Genomic DNA, 15569 nt, shown 5'->3' with positions numbered 1-15569 from the left:
TGTATTTAAAGCTCTTGACTACTGCGTCGTTTCACTTTGTCGCCGTCGTTAATATGCAGTACTCTGTGTGCAACAATCGGCAGCACCTTGTAGATCATGTTTATTCATTGTTTCTTATTTATAGATGCAGCTCTTCGATGGAAGCGTACGCTACCTCACTCGATGCACTCCCAACTCAGGTAGGTTCCGCGCTGCAACTTTTTTTCTGGTCCGGAGAAATGTAGTAGGCGATTCCGTATACCTTCCTCCTGCGCCTATGTGAAGTTTAGAATTTACTAGTATTATCGCTGACAATTATGTAACTTTACCGCTTGCAGCAAGACCATTTTTACCGCTGTGGCCCTACACTCTCCGAACCCTCACCACTTCTCCTCCTAATAAAAAAAGAAAAGAAAGAAAGACAGATAAAAAGGAAAATAAAAGAGCGAACCGTCATATTAAGTACTCCATCAGGCAACGCTGCTTTTCGTACAAGGATAGTCCATGCAGGTGAGGCCTTCTACTTTTCAATGGATTGTTCGATTTTCTCGACGCGTTCAGCAGGTGCAGTGGTCATACTAGAGATATTCCTCGTCAAGTTCAGTACATCTCATTTGACGTCACCGACGACTACAAAACTCTGCGCACTTTGTTCTACTCCGGAGTTCATAATTGTAGAGCAGTAACAGCCATGGTCCCTCTTTCTCGACTCTAAGGAATCTCGTGAGTGTGTCATGTTGCCGTTACACCACAGACCTAATGAGAAACTAGTCGTTGACTTTACACTATTTTATCACCATGCAATTAACAAAGTCCGCAACGTCACATCGCTCCCATTTTCCGCCGATGTCTACGTCAGCCACTTGAATGAGCCTTGAAAAGGCGTGACGTTGCAGTCACGTGATGAGATATGCGCACAACCCTGCTGAGTAGAAGGGGGGTAGGGGATTTGTCCCTTGTGTGAATACCGTTTTATAATCGGCCAATGGAACTATACACTGCATTTTAGGCTGCACTCTTGTGAGAGTTATGCCATTGAGCCCAATGTATACGCGTAATTGTAGCCGTTGCACTGGTACGCCAGAGACTAATCTCTAATGTTACGCCGCGCGCTGACAAAGCCGCTTGTTCTGATGCGATACTGACTGAAGTGCGTCCTTCGCCAAGGTGACGATGTTCATACGTTATGTATACTGCGCATATTAAAAAAAAAAAGTCCGCCTTCTCGCAGGCGCCTACTTGCGGGCGCTCACAAACCCACGTTTGCCGCGTCCTTGTGCACGCGTAGGCTGCGGCCGCCAGGCGCGGTGAACACAGCCGTGTGCCCGACTATTCAAAGCACACAAACGCCTGGACGCAGTCCGCAAACTTTGTCTCCAAGTTTGCCCAGAAGAAGCGGCATACGACCGGGAAATGATCGCCGAGGCAGCAATTTTTCGCGAAGCAAGGTGGGCCCCTTCGTGAGGTCGGATGGCTTAGTAGATAGAGAAAAAAAAAAACCTTTCTGGCCCAAGAACGGACGCAGAGTTCCGCTGCGACCTGATCGCGCGAGCCTACGCACGTCCTACTGCCTCCGCTCCCCCCCCCCCCCCCCCCCTAAACAGCCAACGCCGGTGCACGGCGATACGTCGCTAATTAATTTTCTCCCAAGTGCAAACAGCGTCATCACCGTGGCTCTAGCAAACAGGGACCCTTGCAGCACAGCCGCCCCCAGACCGGATCTCGTTTTGATGAAACCCGGGCGAGGCGCCTGTGAGCTTATTTGGGCCGGCCCTTAATCAACTTAGCCGCCTTCATTCATCTGCGACGAGACCGCTATCCCATCCCCTCCCTTCCACCGCCACAAACTCCTCCCCCCATCCCTTCTCCCCCCCCCCCCCTTCTACCACCCGCCAAACTTCTTACACAGACTTTTCTAGTTTTCCGTGTCAATCTTGCGCCCACCAGATTGATAAGCTTCTGCGCGTTCAAGCAAAATGGCACCGAAGCGGGCCCGGAGCAAACATTGTTACAAACTAATTCCGATGCAGAGAACAAGCTGCGCACAATCACTGCTCATCATAAGTGCGGTGTTTTGATTTTACTGTTGCTTGCGTGGGTGTCTCTTCCTCCCTCTTTCTTTCTTTCTTTCTTTCTTTCTTTCTTTCTTTCTTTCTTTCTTTCTTTCTTGCTTTCTTTCTTGCTGTTTTTGCTGGCTCTTAGTTGTTATTTCATCGTGCTTACCCTCAGTGTAGGGGGAGGGCAAAAAAGAAGCGATCAACGTCATAAAAACTGAGAGTTGTGTAGCTGACTCGAGGCAGACCTTGTCAACAACATAAGTGGCACTCGATTAAAAGAGAGTACGTGTTTTTTTTTCTTGGGCAGATAGTATGGTTTATATATAATGAGATTTTTTTTTGTTTGTCTGTCTGTCTGTTTCTTTGTCTGTTTGATACATTTGCGAACTTGAGTTTTTGCGATGCATTAGAAGCCAGTATAAGAGACGGGCTGAAAGACGCCGTTCGCCGCTGTGGGTATGCCATTAATATATAACATTCGTTTTCTTTTCTTTTTTCAAAAGGGGCAGTGAAAAAAGTTAAGATGAGTCTATAAGATGAACGTAGTCAATAAAGCAAGAAAAAATGCGCCCATTAGGGTAGAATAATTTTTAACATACCCGAGTTATCAAAAAAATTAAGGAATATGATCGAGGCATAACTCTTTGCCTCCGAGAATTCGTTATTTCGCCGTTCGCGTTACTTGGGTTGCCGACATAAAACTGAACAGAGAAAGTTGCACAAATGATATTACCGTGGCACACTACGCACGTGGCGGCGTGCCCGTGTACCTAGGTTGCCGTGTACCTAGGTGTACCTTGATTGGCCTAGGTTAGACCAATCCCGTATGCTCCCCTCCCGATGCCATCCTACCTCTTCCCACGCGCAGACTAATCCCTCATTCGAAAACATTAACCGCTTCGCCTGTCAACCACCATGACAGAGTGGAATGGCTCTCGATTTTTGCTTATCCGCCGAAATGGCTCAATTGACATGGCGTCCTTTTGGTAATTAAGCACGAGATCTGGGGTTTGTTTGATTCTTGACCATAGCGGCGCGTTCCGGTGGGAGTTCGTGGCTGAGTGTCCGCCTGGTCTTTGGGAGGTCGTGGGTGTGCAACCCCGGGGACGCTGATTACCAACCGGTTACACTAGGCACAGGCGTATCACGCCTGGTAATGTGCCTCCTTCAGCGTTTAAAGATCCCGGGGAAGGAGTCTGTGCCATTCCCGTCCCGTGAATACGCAGTGGGTCCAAAGCCTTGTAAAGAAGGGGAGGGAGCTGCTCGTCCTCGTCCATTGCGGCAATTTCCAATATGGCATCCTAAAGCACCTCATAGCTGCAAACCACCTCGGTTTGGGAAATGAACCCCTTTGGAGAGCGTTGATGTCCCGTAATGGCCGAGCACCTGGCTGGAAGAGCCCTTCTAAGTATTTCCCCGGTAGGTCAGCACAGCCGTGGCGGATGCTCGGCTGCAAGGTTGTCGGCGGTTGTAACCGACGTGTTCAGAGACCGACTGCGCCAAAAGATCTGCACGGGACCACCTTTCAAAATGAGAATTCGCCCTCGAATACCAAGGCAAGGAGAAATCACTACAGAGTAAAGAAATCTGGCGGGCTTCTGGATTCGAACCCAGTAACCACGGCATACGAGGCCGGATGCTCAGCCACTAAGACCATAGCTCGATTCTGGCTTTAGCCTGCTAATTTTGGGCCGTCACGCAGATGAAGTTAATCGATTTATCGAACACCGTGATTCAGATATCTGTTTCATGGTGAGTATTAGGAAAGCTGGAATCATAACTTAGCGATGGTAAATGTCGTGCTCAGTCGTGTGGTTGCTGATCTCAGCAGAACTAAAGCCCATATCCAGAATTCCTCAATGTCATGAAAAAAAGTGCTGCGCGTGCACATTAGATGTACTCTACAGGTGTGTTCTTGTGCTCACTCCGCGAGCCAACCACCACCCGTAGGTCACAACAGCGCCTCGTGTTTGCGCCGCATATCGATTGCCTACAAATTCGACCGGCAGTGTGCGAATGTGTGGTCGATCGATGAAGACTCCGCCTAGCTGCCACCAACCTCCAGCGGTTCTACGCAGTAACGACGGCAGCGTTACCTTGAGAAGATGTTTCCTTAACTTGTGGAATAAATTTCAGCCTTTGTCTGCAGCAACCTACTTTAACTAGATTACTGTAGTGAATTGACGCATCGACGGCGATCACGTTAGCAGAACAGTTATGGAACCAGCTATCGCATGCTCTTGAAATGTCGACTCATAAGCTGGCGTATTACCAGTGGAGATCAAAGGAAACGTAATAGAGTGCAAGCAGAATGCTGAGTGAGATCAAGGGATATGAATTGCACAAGTAGCATATTAGGGCTAACCTATTCAGAGAAGATGAAGACGCAAGGCAACGGAAGTGTGCGTGTGCGTGCGTACGTGCGCGCGCGAAATGTGGCATAAAGCATTTGAAAATCGTGTTTTGTACGTTGTCAACTGTTCGACGATAGATTTTCTTTACTGTTAGCACGAGCTGCTCTTGTGATCAGTGGCGTAATGGAGAGAGTGAACTTTGGAGAACTACCCTGATTTCCTAGAAGATTGATCATTTCTTGGAGCAAGGCGGTGATTCTGGCTAGTTAGTCCAGCATTCTGGGATTCTAAATAGCGCTAAGAAATTGGCGCCAAAGATTTGTTTTATGTAAATAGTCACGCACGTGCACCATATCTGACATGGCATCACATCCCAGTTGTCTGTGTAAAGGATCACTGTGAATTATTTACGCTTACCGAAATAAAATGTTGGAAGTTGAGTATTGTTGTGCAACTCCTTGTTGTCACGCTCGTGAAAAGAGCATTAGTGGCACAAAGGAGGCATACAACGCAACGATGGTGATCAATCTCTAAAGTGGCACTTACTAAGAATAAATGATGCGCCGAAATTCCGGCGGTTGGAGGAAAACTACGTCGAAAACTATGCGGATTGAACGGCAACGACAATGTCGCAGAGATAACGCCACGTAATTTTAAAGAATAGCACACAGGATTCACAGCTGTCAAATGATCCTATATAACAGCACTGCAAAGGTAAAAAACTAAAGAAAGACAAGTTGGCTCAAGTATCGTAGGTGAAAATGCATAGTTTCGCTCGACAGCACTTCTGGTAGAAATTTTGGCCTCAGGGTTGAATCATCCCAACACAGGACCTTGAAAATAACTATTGAAACCTGAAAAGTGAGAAGCCTTTAACAGAGAAACTTCTTCATCCCCAGTGGCTTAAACATGATCTAAACAAGCACTGAATTAAAAAAAATGTTATTCTAAGAAAGCTTTATCTTTAAAGGTTATCTAAAATGCTACGCTGCCAACACGTCTGAAAGGTAGGTACTTCAACGTTTCTACTGAATGATAGAAAAAGATATGACTGTGTTCGCAACTTGTCGGAACTGACCACAGCGCAACCTCACCATAAATACACAAAAAGGAAGCTCAAATATATGTGATGCAGCAAGACTGTCTGAATCAAATATATTAAAGCCGTCATGTGTTGAACCACCGTGGAACACCCCCCCCCCCCCCCTAAAAAAAAGTAGGATAAGCCTTTTGCCAAACAGCCGCGAATAAAAAGTTCCATAAAGCTATACATTTCAAGTAAAAAAATCTAGCCTACTTAGAATTGGGAGAATCTAGAGTGCTGATCTCTGTCCATGTACGTATCCCGCACTGATGATTCCGCAGACCGACAGAGCCTGATAGGGTCTTTCTAACGGAAGAATTAACAGTATGTCAGACTTGCGAAAACAGCGATAAAGGGCTGCTGTAACAGATAAACTTATTAACTGTACTAGAGTAGTCACATCCAAGCCACAGAGTACAGCAGCCTATGTAACGTATGAAATTCGACAATTAACGAACTAATTACTTCGGCTAGGGGAATAAAATGTCTTATATTACATACTTAGACTTCGGAAGCCCCATTCCCCGTTGTAATACTAATTGTTCCTCCCTCAACACCAGTTCTAATTGTTATTGCAGTTCTACTCCTTGCTTTTCCGGGAATTTCTAACACTTTCGCACTGTTCACTGCAGGTGCCAAAAGGGAATGCTGTGAACGTCACATCCTAAAATCCAACGCTATCCAAATGCCATTTAGGAATTCCAGCCCTAATAGAAGAAGAATTCGAGCAGTTTCTTTCTTGCCCCAACAATACATGAGCCACAATGGTCTCTTTTCTTATTGTACTTCTGGGATTCATTAATTGCTCTCGCACGTCCCACAGCCACCTCCGCAGTAAAAGGCTGAAATCTAATTAAAGCGCTATTTCGGGTCTGACGACCTACAGAAGCGGAACACCGCCAGAAAATCGAAAACAAAGAGGGAATATTTTCAGGAGCAGTGAAAAACATCGCCTAAGGTTGCGTACTTGCGTTAAACTCGTGTAGCTGCAGTCGCAGAAAAGGGAAGGAAAAGCTGTCGGGCGGAAACAAAGCGAAGGGAAGGAAAGCAAGAATAAACGCTTAGCTCTGGCGCGCACCAAGGCGTGCTCCATCCCCAATATAGACGGCCCTAATTAGCATTCTGGCGGGCCTTGCAGGTGCCTGCAGCAACCTGTGCTGGCGCCTGGCACGTGCTGTCGGCAGGCGCTGCCATTAGGACGCTGTATCGACCACTTTATTGGCCACTTGTCATGGGCAATTTTGGGCCCTACGGGCGAAAAACTGACTGCTCTGCTTGGGTAGGGGAGCGCGGAAGCTATCTTTCTTTCTTCCAGCCCCTCCAAACGCTCAGCCATGCCTTCTCGCGCGCTCCCAAAGCGATGAAGACGTCGTCTACAAGTGGTCGGTGGTAGCCATGACAAGCTCCTTCGGCGTAACAGCAGGCTTTTGAGGAAGGGAAGGGAAAAAACGGGCGCATACATTTATCGCGTTTGTGCCGCACCGCTATCAAATAATCGTCATCGCTCCCCCTCACGCATTTCTTCTTTTGACTTCATGCATGTCACACTTGTCAGTGACTCGTCGGCTTCATTTTGGTTCCTAGCATGCATAAAGAGCTCGAGGACACTGATGACTGACTGTATTCGCTGTCATCGCCTCTCACTACAATCTTTGCGATACCTTCGTGTTCACACACGTGAGTGCGGCGTGCGTGAAGCAGTAAAAAATAATAGAAAGAATTCTTAGTGTACGCCAGTGTTTAACGTGATATGTGCCTTATCCTGATGGCAAAAACGTTTTGAAGTTTTCTAAGCTTTTTAAGAAAATGTGAAGCTCTAGATTGAAAAAAAAATATGCTTTGTATGCGTATTCGACAGAATATTTGACATGCAAATAGAACCATGAGTGGCGGATCGTACAGCAAAAGACGTGGGCGATATTCGGCATATATGTCGACAAAGAAAGAAAGTGACCCTTTGATTTCGGGTATTGAAACAGAGCAGCAGTGTCGCAAGTTTGCGCGTGACGCTTTCTTTTAATGAGTGATACGGATGTCCCTCGGGTAGTTTATTTATCAGATTGTAATGAATTTGCAGCATTGTAACTATAAATGTATTATCATAGTAGTTATCACCCTAATTATTACAGCACCACTATTATTATTCTTAAAGGGCCCTTCACCAGGCCCCATACCAAAATTTGGTTATACGCTGGAAGCTGTTACGTGTCCTCTAGGGAGCGTTCTTCCACAAAAAAATTTGACATTTTTGAGATCGGCTCATTATTAGGCGAGATAAAAATATTTCAGTGCCGCGAACCCATGATTTCAGAAGGCGAGCTCCACTGCATAGCGAGACACTCTCTCCACTCGCCACGTCTAGACTCCGCAAGCGAAATTCCTTCCCTGCGTTCTCCCATACCGGACCTCGAGGATCGCGTGACGCATAGGTCACGAGCTCGCCTTTATTTTTTTCGGCGCTTCGCATTCTTGCCGATGGCGTCGCGCGCGAGCTGTTGTGATGTCTCGTTTCGCGCAGCGCATGATTTTGCGCGCTGTGCACAAGGACACATGACTAGCGGTATAATTCAGTGCTACAATAATACTGAGGCAGAACAAGCCGATCGCAGAGCATGGTCACGTGCTGGAACGCGGTAGAAAATGGCATAGTTTCGGTACCTGCGCACGTGACTGCACGACCGTGGGGCAAAGCGGAAGTACATCTCTTTTCCTTCGATGCGAAGTAAAACAAAAACACGCAGACATTCCGTTTGTGTGTTTTATTATTTCTCTAAACTTCAATTCATCAATTCAAGCAACAAATCACACAAATAGCAGATGTTGCCTTGAATAATTCTCGTAGTCACGTGTCACCGCGAGCGACGTCACACTGCGGACACGACTACGTAGGCACGGGGACGCGACTACGTCACCATCCAGCTAGGAGCCTAGCGGCCGCGAGGAGAAGGAAAAATGGCGATCGGTTTGAAATTTCAGGTCTTCCCGCGGTGCGTAGCGATATCATTCTTTGCAGACACGATCGTTAGCGCGCATCGCATGCTCTGTGATTGTCAGCTCAACATGGCCAGACCTGGTGAGGGGCCCTTTAACACTGCCATTATGGCACTTGCGTGTAAAAGGCGCGTTCAAGATATGTCCGGTTACCGGCATCCAGCGCCGCTGAAAATTATCATCAAGGCCGCACGTCTCATAACCTCATCCCTTAATCTATCATTCGAAGGACATCGACTAGGTCTCTGTTTCATTAACGACCGCTTACTCTGAAGGACCAACAACACGAAGCTAGTCATACGCGCCTGGCTACGTGCATACATCTGCGAGGCCACCCGCGCTCGTCCTGAGCGTCTAGCGAGGGGCGTGGTCGTCAGACAATGCCTGGTTTCCAGAGCACGCAATAGAAATGGCGGCCTGTGAGCCGACATCACGTGGCTGGCACGTAAACTCCCTACACGGGCTAACGTTGTGTACATACAAATGACGTGTTTCCCAGTCTGAAATTCATAAATTATATAGAAAGAAGTTGCGTAATTAGGCTAAGTATAAACTTTGCTGAAAACCAAGCACGAACATTTCCCCTGAGGGTGATCTAGCAGCACTGTGCTGCGCCGCATGAGCCACACACTTGTGTGCGTATCGTGTAGCTGGTCGACTTTCGCTTCTTCAAACGCGTACGAACTCGGAGGCGCTCACGCGTATGCGTATCCTGTGCATTGTATGGTTGGGTCTCTGTAATAGCAGTGGGCGAATATCTTCGAGTACGAATCGAATACGAATAGCGAGTATCCAATATCGAACAGTCAAACGCAGACACATGTGTTTCCATATTTTCTGCAAGATTATTTATTTGGGTTTAGCTAGGTATCCCGCTTGCATTGACTAGCGAAAAAGAAAGCCGACTGTCACAAAAAAATTAAGATCAGTTTTAAACAAAAATAAATAATTGCCAATAAAAGGACTGCACGGGTAGCCTATCAACATCTTTAGAGTTTGTTCGCAAAAAAGCCTTCCAAGAATGGATGGCTGCTGTATGACTAGCTTTTCAAAAATGCAAAATAATAATTTCTGAAGAAAGATCGGAAGTTTTTAGAAAACGAGAAGCCACTGAAATTATTGTGTGCCGTAGACCCATGCAAAAGGCCCGATGCAAGGAATACATCAATGGCTGTAGCGTAAAATACAAAACTACTACATGACTAGACTGAAGAAACACTAAAATACAGACTACAAGCAAAAATCACAGGTTGTTATGTAGAGTTCCATCGTGAATCCGAATAATAAAACATCGATTACCTAATTTGTTTCTGCATTGCTATGAAAAATTTTCTTGTTGGTTTAGTTCTGATACCTTGCGGTACTTTGTTGGTAAGAAGGAGAACACTGTGTCGACTTTAACAGTCAATTTCTGCAAAATATTTGGTTAGTTTTCATATTCAAAAAGGAGGAATAGACTATTTGAATACGAATACAAAAAGGTGGTGTTTAATATTTGACTCGTATTCGAAACTTTGAATATTCGCGCACATCTACTTTATAAACAACCAGTTGTCGGTTTTAAGCACTAAACTGAGAATTCCACAAACTGCAACGCACGCACAGAACTATTTCTGCGGATTACGCATTCAGCAATTGCATTAGTACTGATAAATACTAGCAACATGATTCTTGAAGTCGGTGACAAACTGTTCCTATTTACTTAAACGCCTTAAAGCGTATTCACTTTACATTACATATTGCATTCATAGTCATCGATTGAGTGAGTGAGTGAGTGAGTGAGTGAGTGAGTGAGTGAGTGAGTGAGTGAGTGAGTGAGTGAGTGAGTGAGTGAGTGAGTGAGTGAGTGAGTGAGTGAGTGAGTGAGTGAGTGAGTGAGTGAGTGAGTGAGTGAGTGAGTGAGTGAGTGAGTGAGTGAGTGAGTGAGTGAGTGAGTGAGTGAGTGAGTGAGTGAGTGAGTGAGTGAGTGAGTGAGTGAGTGAGTGAGTGAGTGAGTGAGTGAGTGAGTGAGTGGGCTTTTCAATGTGCAGTGAAAACGCGGTGCACAATTCTTTTTCTGTTTTATTTGGCTTATATAATTTTTAGTGCAGCGGTGGCGTAGAGGTAGAACACCCGCCTCGCGTGCAAGAGGTCCGTGGTTCGAATCCCGGTGCCGGCAATTTTCCACCGGATTTACAAAAAAAACCGCGTGTTGATAAAATTGCACAAACAGGCTTGGAGTGTGGCCTGATCCCGGTGACCAGAACCGGTAACGCAGTCCCTCACCAGAGCAGGATTGGCCACCCTGGTGCAGTACTTGGCCACAACCTCCTATATGAACACAACAATCAAACCCCGGCCCTCAGTCCCCAGCAGCTGCGCAGCAACTGACCACGGCGGCGGTCAGACCTGCGACGCAGCAGAGGGTGCTAAGAATCACTGACTCCGGACAGGCCGCCATTGGAATATGAACCTGGCAACGTTTAACGCTAGAACGTTATCTAGTGAGGCGAGTCTAGCAGTGCTATTGGAGGAATTAGAGGGCAGCAAATGGGATATAATGAGGCTCAGTGAAGTTAGGAGGCCAAAAGAAGCATATACAGTGCTAAAAAGCGGGCACGTCCTGTGCTACCGGAGCTTAGCGGAGAGAAGAGAACTAGGAGTCGGATTCCTGATTAATAAGAATATAGCTGGTAACATACAGGAATTCTATAGCATTAACGAGAGGGTGGCAGTTCTTGTTGTGAAACTTAATAGGAGGTACAAAATGAAGATTGTACAGGTCTGCGCCCCTACATCCAGTCATGATGACCAGGAAGTCGAAAGCTTCTATGAAGACGTGGAATCGGTGATGGGTAGAGTGAAAACTAAATACACTATACTAATGGGCGACTTTAATGCCAAGGTAGGCAAGAAGCAGGCTGGAGACAGGGCAGTGGGGGAATATGGCATAGGCACTAGGAATAGCAGGGGAGAGTTATTAGTAGAGTTTGCGGAACAGAATAATATGAGGATAATGAATACCTTCTTCCGCAAGCGGGATAGCCGAAAGTGGACGTGGAGGAGCCCGAACGGCGAGACTAGAAATGAAATAGACTTCATACTCTGCGCTAACCCTGGCATTATACAAGATGTGGACGTGCTCGGCAAGGTGCGCTGCAGTGACCACAGGATGGTAAGACTCGAATTAGCCTAGACCTGAGGAGGGAACGGAAGAAACTGGCACATAAGAAGCCGATCAATGAGTTAGCGGTAAGAGGGAAAATAGAGGAATTCCAGATCGAGCTACAGAACAGGTATTCGGCTTTAACTCAGGAAGAGGACCTTAGTGTTGAAGCAATGAACAACAATCTTGTGGGCATCATTAAGGAGTGTGCAATGGAAGTCGGTGGTAACTCCGTTTGGCAGGATAACAGTAAACTATCGCAGGAGTCGAAAGATCTGATCAAGAAACGCCAATGTATGAAAGCCTCTAACCCTACAGCTAGAATAGAACTGGCAGAACTTTCGAAGTTAATCAACAAGCGTAAGACAGCTGACATAAGGAAGTATAATATGGATAAAATTGAACATGCTCTCAGGAACGGAGGAAGCCTAAAAACAGTGAAGAAGAAACTAGGAATTGGCAAGAATCAGATGTATGCGTTAAGAGACAAGGCCGGCAATATCATTACTAATATGGATGAGATAGTTGAAGTGGCTGAGGAGTTCTATAGAGATTTATACAGTACCAGTGGCACCCACGACGGTAATGGAAGAGAAAATAGTCTAGAGGAATTCGAAATCCCAAAGGTAACGCCGGAAGAAGTAAAGAAAGCCTTGGGATATATGGAAAGGGGGAAGGCAGCTGGGGAGGATCAGGTAACAGCAGATTCGTTAAAGGATGGTGGGCAGATTGTTCTAGAGAAACTGGCCACCCTGTATACGCAATGCCTCATGACCTCGAGCGTACCGGAATCTTGGAAGAACGCTAACATAATCCTAACCCATAAAAAAGGGGACGCCAAAGACTTGAAAAATTGTAGACCGATCAGCTTACCGTCCGTTGCCTACAAATTATTTACTAAGGTATTCGCAAATAGAATCAGGAACACCTTAGACTTCTGTCAAGCAAAGGACCAGGCAGGATTCCGTAAAGGCTACTCAACAATAGATCATACTCACGCTATCAATCAGGTGATAGAGAAATGTGCGGAATATAACCGACCCTTATATATAGCTTTCCTTGATTACGAGAAAGCGTTTGATTCTGTCGAAACCTCAGCAGTCATGGAGGCATTACGGAATCAGGGAGTAGACGAGCCGTATGTAAAAATACTGAAAGATATCTATAGCGGCTCCACAGCCACCATAGTACTCCATAAAGAAAGCAACAAAATCCCAATAAAGAAAGGCGTCAGACAGGGAGATACGATCTCTCCTATGCTATTCACAGCGTGTTTACAGGAGGTATTCAGAGACCTGGATTGGGAAGAATTGGGGATAAAAGTTAATGGAGAATACCTTAGTAACTTGCGATTCGCTGATGATATTGCCTTGCTTAGTAACTCAGGGGACCAATTGCAATGCATGCTCACTGACCTGGAGAGGCAAAGCAGAAGAGTGGGTCTAAAAATTAATCTGCAGAAAACTAAAGTAATGTTTAACAGTCTCGGAAGAGAACAGCAATTTACAATAGGCAGCGAGGCACTGGAAGTAGTAAGGGAATACATCTACTTAGGGCAGGTAGTGACGGCGGATCCGGATCATGAGACAGAAATAATCAGAAGAATAAGAATGGGCTGGGGTGCGTTTGGCAGGCATTCTCAGATCATGAACAGCAGGTTGCCATTATCCCTCAAGAAAAAACTATATAATAGCTGTGTCTTACCAGTACTCACCTACGGGGCAGAAACCTGGAGGCTTACGAAAAGGGTTCTACTCAAATTGAGGACAACGCAACGAGCTATGGAAAGAAGAATGATAGGTGTAACGTTAAGGGATAAGAAAAGAGCAGATTGGGTGAGGCAACAAACGCGAGTTAAAGACATCTTAGTTTAAATCAAGAAAAAGAAATGGGCATGGGCAGGACATGTAATGAGGAGGGAGGATAACCGATGGTCATTAAGGGTTACGGACTGGATCCCAAGGGAAGGGAAGCGCAGCAGGGGGCGGCAAAAAGTTAGGTGGGCGGATGAGATTAAGAAGTTTGCAGGGACGGCATGGCCACAGTTAGTACATGACCGAGGTTGTTGGAGAAATATGGGAGAGGCCTTTGCCCTGCAGTGGGCGTAACCAGGCTGATGATGATGATGATATAATTTTTTTAAACTCCGAACGCTTCTTAAGGCAGCCGCCGGTGCCTGAAAGCAAAACCGCGACTTCGTTATCAGCAGCAGAATGACGTAATCACTGTGCCACTGTGGCGGGTTATTTCTGCGTCATCGCTGCGTACCATAAATGACTGAACCGCCGCTGCGTTTATTTCGCCTGATTCTGGGTTTCCATCTTGAAACGAGGGTGTCTTGTAAAGCGTGCACCGCCACAATAAGTATAGTATAACGGGAAAGCTCAAAATACCAGTTGGGTTGCAAAAATCTACGAAGGGCCATTCGGTTTTACGATGTCATAGCCCACAGAAATTGTACCAAATGGACAAACATCACGTTCCTCCTTGTGTCGAATACGCAATTTTATCACTGAGAAGGCGACCAGAATAAGCTAATATAAAACATTATAGGTTCAATAAACAAACTGGCTAAAGTCTAAAATATTATCAGGGAAACAAAATCTGTTAAGCCTCATGGGAATAACATTTTGACACAAGTCAGGGCGCCTGCTAAAATAAAAAGAAAAGTAAAACAGTAAGAAAAACTAAAAAAAAAATGAGAAAGGAAGAAATATTGGCGCGGGAAAGGAATTCAATGTTGCCGCCTGGCGTGAAAAGAAACAAATCGTCCTCCCTAGAAATTCTGTTCGTCCTGTCTAGCGCCTCTTACCCACCCACAATAATCGCAGTCTGGTATCGCCCCCCTGGTAATGATCCTACCTTTGTTGCAGAACTCCACGAAACATTGCGTTCGGTAACTGAATTACACCACCACTCTCCGATGTTACTGTTCGGTGATTTTAACTTTCCCGCCATAAACTGGACTAACCTAATATCAGCAACTTCGCAACACAGTACCGAATGCGATTTTGTTAACTCATGCAAAAACTGTGGATAAACGAAACTTGCCACTGAACCTACACGTCAAAGTTTTAATTCTTGTAACGTACTCGACCTCATTTTTGCTTCTGATCCTGACAAAATTTATGCAATAACGCATCTGCCTGGTCTTAGTGATCATACCACAATCCAGGCATCGTACTCCTGTCAGATTACACAACCTACAAAGATAACCAAAGTGATCAGACTGTATGACAAAGGGAATTACTCGGCAATTAACTCGGAACTCGCACATTTTGCTGCTTCATTCCACACCAGTTTTTTGCTGCGTTCTCTCGAAACTAAATGGCTGCTTTTTAAAAACAAAACGTGTTCGCGAGATACGTACCCGTTATCACCCTAACCAAAAAACAGTCATCCCCATAGTTTGATATCACAGTAAGGCGTCTTAACAATAAAAAGAAAAGGCTTTTTCGCTCGGATAAATGATTTACCAACGCACGTACATGGAATAAGTATTACCTTGCATAAAAAAATTAGAAGCTCTAGCAAATAAAGAAAAACGCACTTTTTTTCGCAAACGCTGCGGTCTATGTTAAGAAATAACACCAAAAAATTTTGGAAGGTTATTAACCCTGATAACTCCAAGCCATTAGCTCTGTTTGATGAACAAAACCATCGTATTCCCGATTGCAAAATTGCTCAACAACTTAACCGTACTTTTTCTTCGGTCTTCACAATTGGAGCTGTTAACATATTACTTCGCTACCCTCTTTCGAATCATGCAGTCATGCCTGATATTACCTTTTGTGCTTACGGCATTGAGAAACTAATTGATTCATTAAAACTTACACCATCGTCTGGTACCAATGAAATAAATGTTAAAATGCTGAAAAATACCAAAACAAATGTGAGCGCAATATTATGTGCTATTTTTCAGCAATCATTGTCATCAGGAGTGTTGCCGGAAAACTCGA

General features: G+C 45.4%; 2 protein-coding genes across 8 annotated transcripts in view; one reads left to right on the top strand and one right to left on the bottom strand.

Annotated features, from left to right (window-relative positions):
• The window catches only part of LOC135898147 (glutamate receptor 1-like), a 231329-nt gene that overhangs the window by 6132 nt on the left and 209628 nt on the right, over window positions 1-15569 (top strand). For both annotated transcript variants that reach the window (XM_070535415.1, XM_065426921.2), the window contains exon 2: window positions 125-179. In XM_070535415.1, coding sequence (XP_070391516.1) covers window positions 125-179 — 55 coding nt within the window. The remainder of the gene's footprint in view (window positions 1-124; window positions 180-15569) is intronic.
• The window catches only part of LOC135898145 (microtubule-associated protein futsch-like), a 397845-nt gene that overhangs the window by 215605 nt on the left and 166671 nt on the right, over window positions 1-15569 (bottom strand). The gene's annotated exons all lie outside the window — the stretch shown is intronic.

This window comes from Dermacentor albipictus, chromosome 3 (genome assembly GCF_038994185.2).
Source record: "Dermacentor albipictus isolate Rhodes 1998 colony chromosome 3, USDA_Dalb.pri_finalv2, whole genome shotgun sequence".
Classification (NCBI taxonomy): domain Eukaryota; kingdom Metazoa; phylum Arthropoda; class Arachnida; order Ixodida; family Ixodidae; genus Dermacentor; species Dermacentor albipictus.
The sequence above is the reverse complement of the archived record's forward strand: the minus strand, read 5'-3'. Positions and strand labels throughout refer to the sequence as shown.